At 36.7% G+C, this 20,079-nt stretch overlaps 1 protein-coding gene across 1 annotated transcript in view; it reads right to left on the reverse strand.

Moving 5' to 3' along the window:
* Positions 1 to 17,995, reverse strand: part of ergic53 (protein ERGIC-53) — a 32,633-nt gene extending 14,638 nt beyond the window's left edge. Inside the window, exons 1-4 of the mRNA XM_068370667.1 lie at positions 17,752 to 17,995; positions 7,900 to 8,054; positions 5,931 to 6,100; positions 1,710 to 1,809 (exon numbers count right to left, since the gene is read on the reverse strand). Coding sequence (XP_068226768.1) covers positions 1,710 to 1,809; positions 5,931 to 6,100; positions 7,900 to 8,054; positions 17,752 to 17,905 — 579 coding nt within the window. The 5' untranslated portion in view covers positions 17,906 to 17,995. The remainder of the gene's footprint in view (positions 1 to 1,709; positions 1,810 to 5,930; positions 6,101 to 7,899; positions 8,055 to 17,751) is intronic.
* Between the last annotated feature and the right edge of the window lie 2,084 nt (positions 17,996 to 20,079).

Genomic DNA, 20,079 nt, shown 5'->3' on the forward strand with positions numbered 1-20,079 from the left:
AAAAGTTCTAGGAGGGGGTTACTTTTCACTCTTTGCCATGCCCTCATACCACAGGGGGAATACTCCCCACCCTCTTCTTCCCCTTCCTCCTCCTCCTCCTCTCCTTTTTCCTTCGTCTCGTTTTCTTTGATTTCATTGTGGTTGGAACAGTTATGGGTTCCATTGTGGTCTCAAACCAACCCCAACCTGCAGCCATCTCATTCTCTGAAGCATCATGTAAAGGCTCAACAAAAGCACTATTTAAATCGGGTCTATCATGTGTGACAGATGGATATAGGTCTGTTGGAGGGGCTTCTGTAGTGCTGTATTCACCCTCTGATGGAACGGTAGTCGTTGCTTCGTAACCAAAGAATGAATAGGCTGTTGTTGTAATGCTATCGTCGGGAGATTGAGTGGTCGTTAGATACTCGTCATTTGTGGGAGAGACTGTGGTAGTAGTTTCGTAAAGGGGTGGTGGTGGTGTCGAAAAAGAATTAACGGGCTGCGGTTCTTCGGTAGTTTCGGAATCCGATTCATATGACCCCTCATCTGGCATTTTTGTATAATCATATTCAAGGAGTTGTGTTTTTACCTGTGCACATAAGTTTCACTAAAAAAATAAGAGTACTACTTACAAAAAAAAAATACAGCTAACAAAATTCAATGACATTAAATTCCTAAAAATGTTAACGAGAAGTTGCTGGTATATTCATAACCTCATAACGGTCTGATGGAACTTGGCTCTGCACTACCTAATCCAAAGATTTAATGAAATCAACAAGTCTCAAATTCATTGAGAACTGTTTGCCTTCCCTCTAATGACATTCTATATTCTAAACCTTTAGTGATCTATGTTTGCATTCTCTCAATCACATCCACATATGAAAATACTTCTGCTTAACTCATATGTCCAATATAGCTCATAAACAGCATATGCTAGAGGATGAAAGAATTTAAAATAAAAGAGCATCATCAGTCTCAAAGGTGAAGCTACAAAACAAAAACCCCTTGCCCACACTGACCTGGCATACATTCTAAACTACTTTATCACAGACTAATCTGGGGTGGAAACATGGTGTCTAACTGCTAATAAATAAGTGCAGCAGGGCCATACATATGTGTAGGCTCTGAATGTGAAATTCTGAGAATAAAAACAATACAGACAGTCGCCATATCAAGTTTTTTGCCGTTTAATTCTCCTAACTGGATCCAGATAAATAAAAGATTGATCTGTCTATTACTGTATTTCATACTATTGTACTGTACTTCAGAATACAGTACAGTTGAATGGTCTGGTACTTCTGAAATTTAAGAGACAAATTTATTGTTCCTTGAAAAAAAGAATAGGATGAATTAACTATGTACCTTGTAACTTTTGCAAATTGAAAAATTCTTGGCGACACCCTGAGAAAAACCTAATTCTGGCAAAAAATGTGTCAAAACTGTTCATGTTGAATGCTAGATCAGCAGTGGGCTACTCTATATCTAGTTCATCTAAAGTTACTGTACTACCCTTTCCATCATCTATAGCTACGTGACCAAATAGTAATCATTCCACAGCAATAAGTCATGCGTGCATTTGAGCAGTACCGACGCATTGTGCATGAACAAATGCAACTGGTATTCATCATGGCAATTTACTGTCTAACCTAAAAATAGCAGCAATACATCATTGCCTATTCCAACAGTGTTCTTCAGTATCTACCAGAACATGAAATCACAGTACTTACAGTTAGAACATTCTTGTAATACTCTATCCGTGCACGGACTGGGAAAGGCTTATTACGGAAATCTCTTAAACATCCACCCAACTGTTGACTGGCACCATCGCTGGAAGAAAAAGCAATATTTACGTTTAAGAAAAAAGGAATGTATAAGAAGCCAGAAGTGATTAAAATAGTACCAATATGTCCAAATTTGGCAACTAGTTATGCCAAATACTGACCATTTACAAAGCTTATCCATCGACAAAATTACTCATTCAGTATATCCTGCTTTTTATAATTTGTTTACAATAATACTATCAATTCTTACAACAGACAGTAAACATTGCCATCAAGCTATAAAGCTCTAGTGAAATGTTTGGTGCCAGTTAAATCAAATATCTTATCCAAGTTATAGTTTGGTAAAACCCTACTAAATACAGTCGATAAATTAACAGATCACAACAGCTGATATTTCCAGAAAGGATGTGATCCCATGGCTTTTGCAGTACTGTTATACTGAAATCATGATATTCACACACAATTTCTTGTATGGTGCGTAAGAGAAGCCATTAAGTGTGCCCTCTTCATGTACTTTATGTCGATCCTTTAATCTTCAATTAATTATCCATACAGTAATACCCTTAAATAAATTTGGTATTCATTCACATAACAAATTACTTATGCAAAATAATGATGTTGAAAATTGTTAAATATTTGATCTAGTACTAAAGGCTGGCAAATTTGGCATATTCTAGTTTCCCTTAAAAACTTGAATTTTAAATAGGCTGTATTTCAGCCATAGGTTATCTTAGGATGAAATGTTGAAATTTACAAAGTGTTCACAGCGCTTACAAGCCTACACAAAGGAAGAATTTAGTATGGAACTGAAATGAAATATTAGGATGATCATGTCACTTTTTTACAAGAATTTATATTCCTTAAAGTCCTACAGGATCACACTCTGCTTGTAGATTTTTTACCAATTACGCCTGTTCATTTAAAAATTCAGCCGGTTTCTATAATAAAGATATGTATATAGTTTCAAATGACCCAAATAGATATGATAAAAGAAGAAACAGGGACTACCAAAAACTGTACTATGGTAAATAAAGCTATTCAGAGCTACAGTCCTGATTAATCCAACATACACTATTAAGAGTGAATGTATTTACTACCCTGTACAGCAGTGGTTCCCAAATTGGGGGGCGCGCCCCACTAGGGGGGGTGCGTGAGGACGATACAAGGGAGGCGTGAAATCATCTGCTCGAAATTACAGTGATACCTCGGTAGTCGAACGACTCTATACTCGAACAATTCGGAGTTCGACCAAAATTTTTGAGAAATTTTTGCTGCGGTGCTCGACCAAAAATTCGGTACTCGACCAGCCGAACACGTGACGACCGCATGGGCTTTGTGATGATCGCGCCATCTCGGCCACTCTCGCTTGTTCGGGAAGCATCAGTTCTCTCGAGAGCGTCACTCAGACAACGCGCGATCAGCATTCGTTGTGATTTAGTGATTTTCAGTGCTTTTAATTGCTTTTTTAGCTTTCATAATGAGTCCCAAGAAAGTAATGAGTGTTAAGGGGAAGGAGAAGAGGAAAACAGTGCGAACAACGATCGAGTTGAAGAAGGAAATTATAGCGAAATATGAGAATGGTGTACGAGTGTCCGATTTAGCGGTAGAATACGGAATGGCGAAGTCGACCATTTCTACGTTTTTAAAGCATAAAGAAATGATTAAGAAGGCGAATGTTGCAACGGGAGTTACGGCGGTAACTAAGCAAAGGCCACAAGTGATTGAGGAGATGGAAACGTTGCTTTTAATATTTATTAAAGAAAAACAGTTGGCCGGGGAAAGTGTTAGTGAAGCGTTCATTTGTGAAAAAGCGTTGCATATCTATGAAGAATTAGTGAAGAAAAGTCCGAGTACCAGTGAAAGTGATTCATTTACATTTAAAGCGAGCAGGGGTTGGTTTGAAAAGTTTCGTAATAGAACAGGTATTCATCGTGTTACTAGGCATGGGGAGGCAGCTAGTTCGGATCAAATTGCAGCCGATAAATACGTGGGGGAATTCGATCGGTACATAAATGAACAAAATTTGATCGCACAACAAGTCTTTAATTGTGATGAGACTGGGTTATTTTGGAAGAAAATGCCAGCCAATACGTACATTACCAAGGACGAGACGAAGATGCCAGGTCACAAGCCAATGAAAGATAGGCTAACATTGTTGCTGTGTGCAAATGCAAGTGGCGATTGCAAGATCAAACCCTTGTTAGTGTACCACTCGGACAACCCCCGGGTGTTCAAACGAAATAATATTTGTAAAAGTGCACTACCAGTTATGTGGCGCTCGAACACTAAATCTTGGGTCACAAGACAATTCTTTACTGAGTGGATAAACGAAGTGTTTGCCCCCCAGGTTAAGGCTTACCTCATTGAAAAGAGCTTGCCAATGAAATGTCTTCTGGTTATGGACAATGCTCCTGCACATCCTCCAGGTCTCGAGGATGACTTGAAAGAAGAATACAGCTTTATCAAAATCAAATTCTTGCCCCCCAATACTACTCCCATACTCCAGCCCATGGACCAACAGGTCATTTCAAACTTCAAAAAACTCTATACCAAGGCCCTTTTCAGAAAGTGTTTTGAAGTGACCAGTGACACGAAGTTGACCCTAAAGGAATTCTGGAAGGAACACTTCAGCATCCTCAACTCTGTTAACATGATTGACCAAGCTTGGCGAGGTGTGACCTATAGGACATTGAACTCTGCCTGGCGTAAGCTGTGGCCATCATGTGTCACAGAGAGGGAGTTTGAAGGTTTCCAACCAGAGGCGGGTCCAAGCACTGCTACCCCTGTAATTTCTGATGACACTGATGTCGTTGAGGAAATTGTTGTCATGGGCAGGAGTTTGGGGCTTGAGGTCGACAAGGATGATATTGATGAGCTTGTAGAAAGCCATTCTACCGAGTTGACTGTGGAGGAATTGTTGCACCTGCAACAACAACAGCAGCAGGATCTGATTGTGGAGCAGGAATCTTCAGAAGAGGATGAGGTAAGGGAGGATGTTCCAAGTTCTCTCATCAATGAAATTTGTTCCAAGTGGGCAGATGTGCAGGCTTTTGCTGAAAAATACCACCCAGAAATTGCAGTAGCAAACCGGGCAGTGCATATGTTTAATGATAGTGTCATGTATCATTTTCGAAGAATACTGCAGAGGAGGAAGAAACAATTAACAATAGACCAGTTTTTCACAAAAGAAAAGAAAGCTGCTACATCAAAGCCTGTTTCTCCTCCAAAGAAGAGACAAAGAAGAGAAGAAACCCCTGAAATAGATCTGCCCACCCTTTCATTGGAGAGAGAAACAACTCCTGAAGGAGAACTACCCCGCCACATCATGGAAGGGGACTCTCCTTCCAAGCAGTAACCTCCCCCTTCCATCCTCTCCACATCCATCCCTGTATGCCATCGAACCGCTGCTCAAAGGTATGTTCACTACAGTACAGAAAATGGTTTAAAATTGTTTTATTTTAGTACAGTAAATGGTTTAAAATTGTTTTATAGGATTTTCTGACCAATTTCATACACATTTAGATAATTATTGTTGTTTAGGTACACGTTTTATTAATATTTTGGGCCTGTTCGAGTGCTTGGGAACGGAATAGAATATATACCATTATTTCTTATGGGGAAAAAAAATTCGGTACTCGAACAAATCGGAGGTCGAACACGGATCTCGAACGGATTATGGTCGAGTACCGAGGTATCACTGTACTTGTTTAATAGAATAATAAAATCATTAAAAGAACAAATATCTGTCATTACATACATGCATCCATCTCACTAAATTTGACCAGAAATTGTGCCTTAGTCTCATAAGTATTTCCAAATATTATATGCCATGTTTAAAAATTATCTATTCTTAAAATTGCAACTCAATTTTGCCAATTTGCTAATGTTCAAACTTTTTTTCGCTCACTTTGAACCAAATGTTTCGTTTTTAGTTACTGGAATGTACTATTATTTGTTTGCGTGGCTTTCATTATTAAAATGTAATACAAACAGAAATCTGTTTCCCTATACAATGCTAAGAAATAAATGTAAGAATCATTTCACATGAAAAAAAGAGAGGAGTGGGGGCGTACGGGTCTACTGGAAACAAAAAGGGGGCGTCAGGTAAAATAGTTTGGGAACCACTGCTGTACAGTATTGGTTAAAGCAATATGGTGAAGTACTTACTGTTCATGATCATAAACTATGGTACCATCATTGACCATGGCCATGATATATGGATTATTCCTCTTGTTGTCATTGTCAAAAGAATCAAAGAAAACACCCAGACCATTCCACTTGTCTGAGCTTCCAAAGACGGGACCTTCGACACCCGGGGCCGACGTAAACCAAAATGCCTGGGAAGAGATTAAAAGAACAATTTTTAGGAGTTGCATACAATTATGCTTTTTGTTTTGCAAATTAGATTCACTTGAATAATAAAAGAAATAAATAACAAAAAGTTATACAGTAATGTACTGTGCTTCACATTATGTACTGTACTCTACATACTGTATCTAATTCACTACCTCAATAAATTAAATTATACAAAAATGAACTAACACAGGTTTTTTCACATCTTAAGATTTTTCATCAATAATGTACCATTAATGATATACATTCAAATAAATAAATGTAATGACCCCTCCATTAATGCAACTATCCTAGTTTACATATGACTTTGCAGGTGATCTTGCTTAATATAAAGATCAATAAGATCTATTGCAACAATCCTACCAGGTATTGTAATTAATCGATGACATGAACCTTTGCAATCATTACAGATTAACCCTTTCGCCCCCAAAGGACGTACCGGTACGTTCTTGCAAAACACTGTTATTTACATGTTTTTGATAACTTCATGAGAAACTTCAGGCATTTTCCAAAAGAATGAGACCAACCTGACCTCTCTACGACAAAAATTAAGGCTGTTAGAGCAATTTGGAAAAAAATATATAGCAAAATGTGCTCGAAATTTAACCTTATGGCGGGGGTAAAAGGGTTAAGATGGGAAGGCCTTTTATGTTAGAAAAACTGGAATATGACAATACTGATGGTAAAATATATACACTAATATTAGAAAAAACTGTGCATATGCCCAAGTTGAGACTAAGCTGTGCTAACAGTGTCCTTTTTGGAAGTCACTCACTCCATTTACATTGTCATTTCACTATTAAGTACCGTAGTGAAAAATAAGAATAAGAGCTATAGTCCATTTCTTTTAGCGATGCATATTTGCACCGACTCGCGGCGGTGCCCTTTTAGCTCAAAAAAGTTTCCTGAACGCTGATTGGTTAGAATTATCTTGTCCAACCAATCAGCGATCCGGAAACTTTTTTGAGCTAAAAGGGCACCGCTGCGAGTCGGTGCAAATATGCATCGCTAAAAGAAATGGACTATAGTGCCTCAATGCACTACACTAAATCTTCCTAAATTATCAGTACATGGACTGTATGCTGCACAATGCCAGATCTTTTATCAACTAAAGGAACACTTGTTCAATATTCATTCGAAAGTGAACCATTAAAAAAAAAGTGTGATCAGTGTAGAACCTTTTATGAGCCACTGGAAGTTAAACAAGGATAAGCATCAGCAATCGGACTAAGTACTGGGACAAAGTAGTAAATCATTTAAGAGTTCTGATAAACATTACAACCAAACAAATATCAGGAATACTATAACTTTCAACGATTAATTGCTAGTTTATGCATGTAAATTATTGTAAACGCACACAATTCATAACTAAAACAGTACAGTACCAATTTTCTTTATTAATCTTGCATTGACCTGGGTCATTAACTTGGCAGCAAACTAACTACAGTACTGGTCAAGCCACTCTTGACCTTTGACCCCAGGACTTGTGAGGAGTAATCTACTGTAATGTCACAAGGTTTGGGAAACTACAAAAAATTCAAATTACAGTACATGAAAAAATTTACAGTGTGTTTCTATGCAAATAAAGTTTGTTACTATCAATAAGGAGACACACATTGATGCACCACTGAACATTGCAGTAGTGGGCTTGTTACATTGATAATAGAAAGCACTATACAGTAGTAAAAAATATGCAAGTACATCATGACAAAATCCATAAACAATCAGATATTAAAATTTATGGAAGAAATATAACAATCATGTAATATATTTCAGTACTTACCAATCCATCAGCACCAATTCTCCCTCTGCCAGTTACGCGGAAAACAAAGTCGACTTCCCACCACTCAAAACTTGTTGGGTTTTTAGTCCATATCTGACCTTTTTGACTTCTAAGGGATGGTGTGATTCGAACACTCTCCTCGCTGGCAATGGCATCTGTAAACAATTAAAAGCTGAATGAAAGGCTTTCAAATCAGTATTATAAATCAATCAAACTATCGTAACCAACTAAAATTACTCAAAACTTCAAAAGCTTCATTACATTTACCGTACACTAAACTTTCCCATAAGAATATTTCCAATATAAAGTTATGAACCTGGAGAAGCAGAGATAACAAAAGTTAAATAGCAAATTAAGTAATACGATATAAGAGACTAAAACTGTTCTTCCTAATTCATCAAAGTGGTGTATAAATGCCAATGTGTACCATACATCTTTGCACATCCATATTTCTGAATTGTAACAATGGGTAAGGAAATATCTAAAAACATAATGTTAACATTTTGCACAAAGTCTTCACATTATCTAATGGCCAGCAGAGTTGCTATCTAACGATAAGGAACTACAATCAGAAATGACAGTAATGTTTGCATTGGCCCCTGTCCCCCATCTGCATTGGTTAATGCCATTTATTTTCCATCCCTTCAATTAAGATCTTTCAGAACACTTCAAACCATATTAGTCTAAAGTAATACCTGTACAACAAAATAATACATAACTAATAGCTTGGGTCGGTATCACATCTTTATCATCCGTAAGTACGGTACTGTGTACCTAGGAACCAAACAATAAGGTACTGTACAATTAACTGCCTTGAATGGGAGATTAAATCCATGGATACCTGTACCATAGCAACTGTAGAGTGAGAGTTCATGCATATCTAACAGATTTGGTAACCATATAACGAAAGAACATGAAGCTGTACATGAACATCAACTCAAGAGATACAGTTGACCAGATAAAACCAGCTTCAGAGATTCTGTATCAGTTAATTGCTGCACTTGGTTTACATCTTCAGGACATATCTGAAGTGGCTAGGAGTACACTGATAGGGTGAATTTTTAGTTTTTCAAGATAATTACGGTCACTGAACTCTTGTTAAGAGTTCTCAAGATATATCAGTGATCAGGGTATTGGGTGCAGCACGTAGCAAGATTAATTTGGACTACTGTTGCCACGGAATTATAATGACACTTATGCAAGAAAAAATCCTTTTATAAGAAGACTTTACCACCCCTAGGATTGTGGAAAAACTTACTGGTAGATGATAATAGACCCCAGTGTTCGGCATTTCAATAAACTAGATTGTAACGTTACCCTTTTGAACTGGTAATCAGGAAGAGATACCTTGGCAACAACTCTTATTCAAGAAAAAACTATAACAACATGACCCTCCAGATAACTTTCCGAAAAATATTAAAGTTTAGAATTAAAGACAAATTTGACTGATAAGCCCTAATTTATTCAAACTTAACGGCTGATAAGCCAATACTGTATATGGGGGTATAGAGAAAAAACCCCAAATCCTAAAAAAATTCATGGAGCTTCGTGAGGCAATAGAGAATGTGTATACAAAATATTGTCAGAATTCCTTTTACTGACACTGTTACAGGGAAATTAGTAAAAGTAACCCAAAAACACTGATCTGTACATGAAAATGCAATATTTTTGTTAACGCAAATTTTTATAATTACCACATTTCCATATAAAAAAAAATTGTGAGCAATGGCATCTTTAGAAATTTTTCGAGTCAAGACATGATTATGAGCTTATAAAGCCTTCGGAGCAAGCAGAAACCTCAGAAGGAGTAAACATTTGAGTTTGCCTACGACATTCCATTGCTTTGACGTCTTTTTGTTTCGGCGAGAATTTCATCATGCCAAAGAGAAAAAGACAATCAAAACTTCTTGCTAACATACAGAAAAAGAAAATTCGCTTTAACAGGAGTTCAGAAGAGCATAATATTGGCAATATTAGTGGAGTTTATGTTTATTAATACCAAAAACAACATAAAATTCATAATAATCATGACTTATTAACATAGTCTTTGTAAAAACACAAAACATTTAAGTCTGACCTCTTGACATGTGCTAGCTTATGTCTCTTTATTTTGGCAATTATTTCATCAGGACAAGGAGGAAAAGACATCTTGCTAACATACACAAGAAGAAAATTACGGTAGCTCCAATATTTGCATAATATTGCCGATATTAGTGGAGTTGGTAAAGGAGAGAGAGAAAATACCCTGCCACAGGAAAAGTCAGGAGCCTAAAGAAAGAAGATATTGAGCAAAGGTACCTTCATTTACGCTTACATTATGATAAATTGGTGAAGGTGAGAGAGAAAATGCCCTGCCACAGGAAGAGGTCAGGGGTGGACCAGGAGCCTAAACAAGAAATTGAGCAAAGGTACCTTCACTTATGCTTACATTATGATAAATAACTACTTTTGGTGTATTAATACCCAAAAAGGAATATAAAATTCATAATCATGATATATCAATATTGTATTTGTAAAAATACAATAAAAAATTTTGAACGTCCGAATCTCAACTATACATATTGACCTTCAAATTCTATCTTCATTAGTTTTAGAGCTATAATTCATTTTATTGAAATTTGGTATATAAATTAGTAAAATATTTTAGAATAAAGGAAAATATTTTTTTCCAATTTTTGCTTCATTCATTCCCTTTATTTTATAGGGTTTATTTTTTTACCATAATGAAAAATTCATATCTAGCAAAAAAATTACTTTAAAAAAAAAAATCATTTGATTGGAAATATTCATCAGGTCTATAAATGGTAGTAATCACAGGTCTTAATATTAAGTATCGAGGTAGGAGATAGAATTTACATAACCCTTATTTTTGGGATAAATTGCACTGGCATTACAAAACCAAAGGTCAGAGGCAAAAATCATAAAGTACATGGTTTGGAGATGTTCCAAGTCACCTTATTAAGTGGTATGAATGCTCTGTCCTTAAAGAACTGAATTGGCCAGGTGGCTCTCTTAAACCACACAAATTACCAACCATTCCTAACATTAGTAAGCTACACTTTGACATACATATACTAAGGCACTTCCACCAATTTTGGGGGGTAGCCGACATCAAACTAATGAATAAAAAGGGGCCCTTTCATCTTTACGTTCCTCCCAGCCTGACAAGGGACTCGACTGAGTTCGGCTGGTACTGCTAGGGTGCCACAGCCCACCCTTCCCCGTTATCCACCACAGATGAAGCTTCGTAATGCTGAATCCCCTACTGCTGCTACTTCCCCGATCATCAACAATAACTTCATGTTTGTTCTATCCAATTCTACAGAGAAAAATACTGAAGAAATCACAAATTTTAAGTAATTTGTATTTTTCCTAACAGTACTTACCGCGAACTACTTTCTTAGGAGTATCTGGGATCTCCTCCCATCCGACAAGAATTTTGTGTAGTTTACCCTACTCCCACTTTCTATTGGGGGTAATCTCTGGCGGAGTGATACGCCCCCAGAGACGACCTGGGGTTAGAGAGCATAATTGCCATAACCATGTCAGTAAATTTAAGTATTGAAAAAATCTACCTCCAAATTAGTTTGCATAATAAACAAGAAAGCCTTTTGATGCTTATTTCATTTGTTCTAGTGCATTCCTTAGACCTCCTTCAATAACGAAGCATTTACAGATAAGTTTCCAGAAGGAGATAAAGGTGTCAACCGACTGACAACCTTCAATCTTGATAATTATACAAAAAACTAAACAGAACAGATTCAGTGTATGTAAACCAAAACACAATACAAAAGATTAGGCCATATCTGGAAGATCCGGATATAAAAGCAATGTAACTAAAGTCTTGTCAATATCTAATTCTGTGATCACTGTATAAACATCAGTATCCCAATATACAGTAACAATCAATCTGATAACAGCAATCAACAAACAGAAGAGAACACACCTGAAAAAAAAATCAACCACAACTATTAGGTTTAGTTTTCAAAACAAGAACTTTTTTGTATGATGAAAGTACAGATAACAACCTTGCAAAATAAGGGTACTGTATTACATTCTCCACAGATATGCATGCATATCTTTATATATATGCATTATATACAGTATATTTATACACTTTTTCTTCAAATACTCATCAATATTGAATTTGCTCTGCCATGAGATCTAAGATCCATAGTGAAATTCCTTTAATGATAAAATATTTTCTATCTGCCAAGGACTCGAACCTATGACCAATAAAAATACCTGCAAAGATAAACATTAAGACAAGCCTTTTGTCCTTTGAAAAGGGACACTCACTGCTTGCTGGGTTGGTAGTCTCCCTAGAACAGAACTCTTAATTCTTTTTCTTCCCTGGAAATATCAATCAAGATGGTCTCATAAGGGAGCGAAGATGACGACTCCAAACCTCTATGTATTTCTCATGGGGATGAGTAGACTGATAGGGCCTGGACTGTCCAAAATTGATTGTACATGGTCATTTGAAGAATCCCTTCCCCCATAGGGTATATCAGTCCGGAATAATATACCTGGTGTATGATGATCAATGGGTTGGTACAAGGTCCACCATCCTCTCCGTTATGGAAGATGGGGAGATACTTCTTTAGATCAAGGAATGGAACTCAGAAGTAACTTACCAGCACCAAGTCAAATCCAGCCTGTAATGTTTTTGACTGCGCCCCAAAGAGAGGGGACCGGTAAAGTAAAGAAGAGCCAGTTATTCTACATTTCCTTTCATTCCAGACTTACATCTAAGTCAACGTGGACAAGATGCTTCCTATCCTGTGTGGGAGCTGGGCTGGCTACTTAACTACTTAAACAGCCACCACAGGACCAAGCACAAAGCTATCAAGGGACTTGGAATAATACTTCCCCGTAAGTAAAATGCTCTGAAGGTGGTCTGGTGTTTCTAGAACCCAGACTTCCACACCTGACCAACTAAAAGACTCCTCTTGTAGGCTAGACTGGGGCCTATACCTCTGACTTCGTAAGTAGCATCCTAGCTGGTACCTTCATCCTTTCAGTACTAGAGGAGTACGCTACACAAATAGTCTTATGAAGCCAGAAAGAGATGGCGTTCCTCGACACCTCTTTCTTAGTCCTGCCAGTGCAAATAGTGTCTCGCTGACATTCAGGCCTGAGGTGTAAGGTCCTCTTCAGATAGCACAACAGAGCCCTGATGAGACAAAACCATTTCTTCTCGAGCAACACCCGTCACTTCATGTAGAGAGGGGATGGAGAAGGTCTTGAACTGGTGTCACGCACCAACAGGTTCTTTGTTTTAGACAAAAAGCCAGGCACAAAACTAAAGGAGACAGCCTTCTACACCTCAGCGTGGGCGAATAAGAAAAGGATGTCTTTCTGACCACTTTCCTTGAGGCTCATACGCGGTATGTGTAAGAGGCTTGAGAACAAGGGGCCCAAGGTCAGGGGGTGGGCAAGACTGCTTGAAGCTCATCATAAGTATACACAACTCTCAGCCTAAGGCTGAGTAGTAGTCTTTGACAGTCAAGAGCGGGAGTCCGTTTTTGGTGAACGAAGACTGGGAAATCAGTGCTCTGAGCTAGAGTTGCTCCGACCAGACAAGTATCCCTTCTACAACACAAACAATGTCTTGGGCTAGAGTTCTCTTGCTCGAGGGTACATTCGGGCACACTTCTATCTAGTTTCTCTTCCTATTGTTTTGTTAAAAAATTTTATAGTTTATATACGAAATATCTACTTTAATATTATTACTATTCTTAAAATATTTTATTTTTCCTTATTTCCTTTCCTCACTGGGCTATTTTCCCTGTTAGGGCCCCTGGGCTTATAGCATCCTGCTTTTCCAACTAGGGTTGTAGCTTAGCATTTAATAATAATAATAAATTGCAGAAGATTGCCCTCTTCCACTGGTAGACAGATGTGGAAGACTGACACAGGTACCCAGACAGCTGTGAGGAGCCTTTGAATACTACAACCCTCAAACCGTGAAGTTCCAGCAACTAGAGGATTTAAGGTACCTTTGAAGATGCGGCTGACGGTGAAACATGGATCACTGGGGTAGTTCTCTCAGGACCTTGACTAGAAGTGGTAATAAATTGGGATACCACTTGGCATTGGGCCATCTGATAGCCACCAAGAACATACAACTCCTCGCATAATCAATATTAGTTTGATTAGAGGGCGGATCAAGCAGAACAGAGGAAAGGCATAAGCATCCAGGTGAACCCATGTGTGTTGGAAGGCATCTCCGAACACAGGCAATGGGTCTAGATCAGCTGAGCAAAATACAGAGAAGTTCCGGTTTAACCACATGGTGAACAGGCCAATCCCTGGAGAACCCAAGGGTAAGAATGCTCTCCACTACGTAAAGATGTAGGGACAATTCCGACCCTACGACCTGTAACTGGCTGATAATTCTATGGCATAAATGTGGGCCAGACCTGCATCTGCTTTGCAAGCTAGCAGAATGGGTGCCAAACAGTGGAATCTAGGTTGTTGACACTACAGTGGTGCTGTTGCTCTTAAAAACTAGTCTGCTTCATAAAACATTCTTGGAATGCTTGCTGCACTATAAAGGCACTTTGTATTTCCAGGACTTTGACGTGCAGATGCATTTCTTATCCTGACCACACATCAAAGGTGTGTGATCCACTCCTCCTTCGACACATCTGAGAATAGTTACATGTCCAGAGGTAGAGATTTTCGTGGGAGTCCCCTGGTGAAGATTTCTTCATTCAGACACCAAGTAAAATCAGCCTTAGCCCCCTGCCCTACTGGGAAGGACCACTGATCCTTTAAACACCAATGAAGGGATCTATGGTGGAGGTGCTCCTGTGAAAGTTTCTAAAACTAGGAAAGGTGGCAGAACTATCTTAATTGCAGTTCCAAATTCAGGGGGAGACCTTTTAAAATGCACAAAAACCTAAATTTGAATAATTTGGAGTTGAAGGCTGTCAACAAGCTAAAGTCAACACAAATTGGAAAACAAAGGATCTATGGCTTGAACAACTCATTGATTCTTACCATTAACTTCTACTGTCTGACTTTAATAGAGGCTTAAGTTTATTGAAAGAAAAGAATTTTTTTAATTTTAGGGGTAAATGTTGATAAAACTGAGGTTCCAGAGTAATGCAACAAGAAAATCAGGGAGGAGGTTCATAGAAATTATTATTAAACACGAACGTCAATGAACGGCACTAAAACATGGTACGGTATTCCTTTTACAAAAACAAATACTGTATCGTCATACTAAATAGTTCCTCAAAGTGCAAGTTAGGTTAATTTTACCATCTGTGTTTCCTGACATCACAGTCTTTTCCATTACAGGTGTGGTTTTCCTGCATTAAAAACTCATTATAATCACTTCACAACTGAAGGCCTCTATTCAAAGTTCCCAAAAAGACTTCATGTAGTGTAGGAATGGATTGGTTGTAAAATAGACGCTACACATTTCTCTTGCTAACCTTCCCAAAGGTCAGAACCTAACACACTGTTAGATTCATAAATCCAGTAGAAATCTCTCAAAACCATTAAGTAAAATTCCAGTGCTGCCCTACATGTGTGCGCCTAAGTATCTGACTCCTTAAAAGTTATCAATTAGGCAAACTGACTTTTTTGGCAGTTTTCAATAATTGATGACAATTACTACTCAAGGTAAGATAGCATATTAAACCTAATATTGAGGTTATCGATTGTAACTGATCTCAGTAATCCTACTTGCTTGTCCTTCCAATGTACTAGCGCCAAAGTATGGAATTATTTTTACCTAACTTGGAAATGGATTCATCATGCTTGCCTAACATATGCAAAACCACTGAACAGAAATATTAAAAAGATGGTACAGTACTGTCTAAAGTCTTAACCCCATTATAACCCAAAATGAAGGGAATTGGTGGTGGTCAAGAATCCTAGTGTTCCATTTATTCCAAAAGATAATTATTGAACTTCAGTTTACCTTTAAAGGTACTGTATTTATCTATTACAAACATATATGAATGAAAATAACAAGGTAAAGGAATATAAACTCTTACTTTTTGTTTTTGGACTAAATCATCCGAAAAAGTAACCACAATATCAGTAGAGCTACAATAATTATATATGTTCGTTTACATTTGAAGTTTTCTATCTTGAGAGCCTTTTGAGAGGTATTCAATCTAATTTCTGCATTTTTTCTCATTTCATTTTGTGGCTACAACAGTTTCCATGCTACAAAATATGATTTCCAAAAGTTTGTGTTTCAGGAATTATTTTTCTTTATATATTATATCAGGTGGGTGCTATTTAGAGGGAAAAATGGGTTAACTACATAAATCATTCAGCTGATATCTCCGTCTACCTCCATCAAATGTAAAAATTCTTAATCTTGCAAAAATTATACTTTCTACAATGTGTCTACTGAAAGAACTATTCAGATAAAAATACACCAAAGGAAACACAGATTTCGAAAATTGAAATTACACTACGAACCAAACTAACAAAATTTTAGGAAAATGTTTTCCCATTCTGATTACAGACAATTGAGAAATCTGACATTTAGACCAGAAATGTTTGATTAACTTAATACACCCTCATATACCTAACAACAATAGAGGCCATAATGAGAAACAAGGAAGGATAGGGGAGCTGTCCATTCCCTTCGGAGATAATGTAGAGGATGACATAAGGGTATGCATGTTCTTGAATTATAATTGCCTAGTTAAGTTGAATGAAGCATCATAGGTTCAGATATATACATTTACTATGCACTATACACTATGCTGTCCCAGGGAAGGTGATGCTGTATATGGGATTCAATTCGGCAGATAATGTCCTATATTAGGTTAGGTTAAGATGCATCCCTCTATATTACTTTTATATACCTTCCAAATCAAAATTCCCCAATTCTCCATGATAAAAGTGTGCAGTGGATTAATGCAGTACAATAACTTTGAAACAAATACAAACATTAAAAACAAACTATCTGAAACCTAAATCTCATTCATATGAAATAGCAAGTTTACTAAAAAGCCCGTTGTTAAACATACCTAAGACTACAATTTTATCTTAAGATTGTGTAACAAATAGTTAATTCCTAAATTTATGCTCAACAAATTATCATTCCAATAATCCAACCATTTGCCTTGCTTGTAATTAGCCTACAAACTGAGGGTGGTCCTCTATGATCAAACATTTTGGCATCAATATTTCACATAAATATTGTGAAAGCAGCTTTCAATGTGCGACTCAAATAAAAAATGAAATTTTGCAAAAAATCTTTGGTATTCAAGGGGGCGAGTCTCCTGTTTTCAAATTGCATATTCTTAAGGCCTTATGTAAAGTTTTCCTGGTCTATCCCATAAATCATGAAAATATAGGATTATATGAATACTAAAGACATATTAATTATTTAACATTATCCCTGACAGATCACCAACATCCTATACCATGCCTTCAGTATGGTACATAGCTCATGTTATGATACACTCAAATCTAACGTTATGAGAAATTCTTAGTAGAATTGTAAAATCTATTCCGTAATTAGCGACCAGACAAAGCCTACAACTTAGTATAAAAGGAACTATTCTATCATGGTCACCATAATCAAAATTCTGCCCTATGTTGACCCACCAGGATGCCTACGGTAGACCATAACGGTACCTTCTCAACCTAGTTCGCCAGCCCTCCTAGAAAATTAACCACTAAAAACAAACTAATTCAGCTTATTCGAGTCTCGTATATAAAATTATAGCGACAGTAAATCATCCAATTCTAGAAAATGCTCGAAATCTATCTATTTACAACAGCGAAGGCAGCATATGTTAGCAGACGACTCGGAGGGACCCGGTCTGTCAAAACACAAGACCTGTCACCAGACATAAAAACACTTACTTCCACTATATTGCCAGAAGGGAACCTGGTTATCCTTCTGCGCTAGGTACGGCCCTTTGAAGCTGTACTTATATTCGAACCTTCTATGCACACTTTGCGAAAACACCTGCGCTATTAAGGGTAAAAGCAGGGTTAAACACCACCACAGCTCCATCTCTCCTACTTGTTGAGTACCCAATGAGGTCTACGGAAAACAAGTACACGTCAGAATTAACCTGAGTCAAATGACGGTCTGTGATCTTTGCGAAGCAAACTGCTGTATGTAAATCATTTCGAGGGTTATCAGCGGAACTTATCTGATCTATAATCTTGCTTATTGATAAGAACGTCCAGAGATCAAATAAAAATAATTTTGTTTATCTTTTTTTACCATTATTTGGGTGACGCTGTGACTGCAATGTTTTGAGTTCGGGTAACAAATTGTAAGGGTAAAAGAATTTACTGCTTACTTACTATAGCAAATGTGTAAAGCTCATCATCCATATAATTATTTATTTTCAATTTCTTTATGCATGCTTATAGTTGAACTATCATTGCATAGCAACAAAATCTGTGTGGTCATCAAGCGATTGTTTATGATCAGATGTTAAGAGCAACGTCATTTCTGTAAACAGGGAAATATTTAACAAATATTTTATCCAAGCTCTTCTTTGATATATATTCCCAAAAGTTTATCAAATGAGGCGTCAACTCATTGTAATTGATTTTGAAAGAGTGAAGCACTTTCTTCACACTCTTCAAATAGCTCCGCGCCACGTATATGAATGAAGACAGGCTTCATTTCAAACATTCCGATACATAAAGGTTTTTGTATTTTCATTTATCTCAGAATATCATACATTAACCAAGCCTTTCAATCTCTAAAGGTTTAATTTTCTTATTTTCCAAGCTTGCATTAGTAAGAAGAAAACAATTTATAAATTTTATCATTTACGGTTTGAAAAAACATTTAGAATTTAGATGGGCCATTTAAATCAGCTGATCGCAGCATCGTTGTCTGTCAGCTGTTCACACGAGAGTAATGTTTTTCTTTTTCTTTTTAATAAAGCGTACGTTATGAGTGTAAAGTTGTATAGAAAATAAGGTAATTTATTACACACACACACACACACACACACACACACACACACACACACACATATATATATATATATATATATATATATATATATATATATATATATATATATATATATATATATATATATATATATATGTGTGTGTGTGTGTGTGTGTGTGTGTGTGTGTGTGTGTGTGTGTAATAAATTACCTTATGCGCACACACACACACACACATACATACATACATATATATATATATATATATATATATATATATATATATATATATATATATATATATATATATATATATATATGTATGTGTGTGTGTGTGCGCGCAAAAGGGGAGTGTTAAAATAAATGTGAATCCTAGCCAGTATCCTTTATTTTCAAGTCTATTTTTACAACACACATTGGAGTAAGAGTACGAATGTACTTACAAACATTTAGAAAATAAAAGGGGGTAGACAATGTCACCCCATGACGAAGACATTAACTTATTGGTGAAGTAGGTGTCCTCTTCATATGTCATTCGAGATATTCAGTTGTCTTATGTGCAAACCGTGAGTAAAACCTAAATTTCTTAGAAATATAAACTTTCTTGTCAATAAATATACTATGTTTACCTATTTTTTTTCTTGAATAGGCATGTAGGCTACATACACACAACGTAGATACATAACTGTATGTACATTTACACATAGCCTACGCGTGTAGGCCTATGAGCAAAAAAAAAAAAAAAAAAAAAGATAGCGTAAGTTCATATAAGTCTTTATGCACCAAACATTTATTTTTCATAAATGTTAATACCAAACATAAGAATACTATTTTCTTACGTGAATAACATCCATCATTATGTTAAGGTTGGCTCCAAAACTTTATGATTTGTCGATTTATAGATCTCCTTCGAGACAAATGCATCATATTAGTGAATTCTTTGAACAATGTTTAAATATCCAAATTTTCCTTCCTTTCATGAAGCTAAACTTTATTATATCTCTTTCAAACATGCCCATAGAATGAAAATTTGTTTAGTACTTGCCTAATTGATTGTAGGCCTATTGCTTTTATTTGCATCATAAGCAAAATTTTTATTATGATGTTGAGCATGCTTGCATTTTTTAAAACTGGACAATTTTCCTTTGAAAATAGAAAACAGTGAAGAACAAAATGCCAGGATATATGGTATATTCATGTGAACCCCACCCCCCTTTTCCCCCGATAAATTTGCAAGGACTACCGAATCAAGGACAGAAGCAGCAACAG

The sequence above is a fragment of the Palaemon carinicauda genome, chromosome 3, assembly GCF_036898095.1.
Source record: "Palaemon carinicauda isolate YSFRI2023 chromosome 3, ASM3689809v2, whole genome shotgun sequence".
In the NCBI taxonomy this organism is placed as follows: domain Eukaryota; kingdom Metazoa; phylum Arthropoda; class Malacostraca; order Decapoda; family Palaemonidae; genus Palaemon; species Palaemon carinicauda.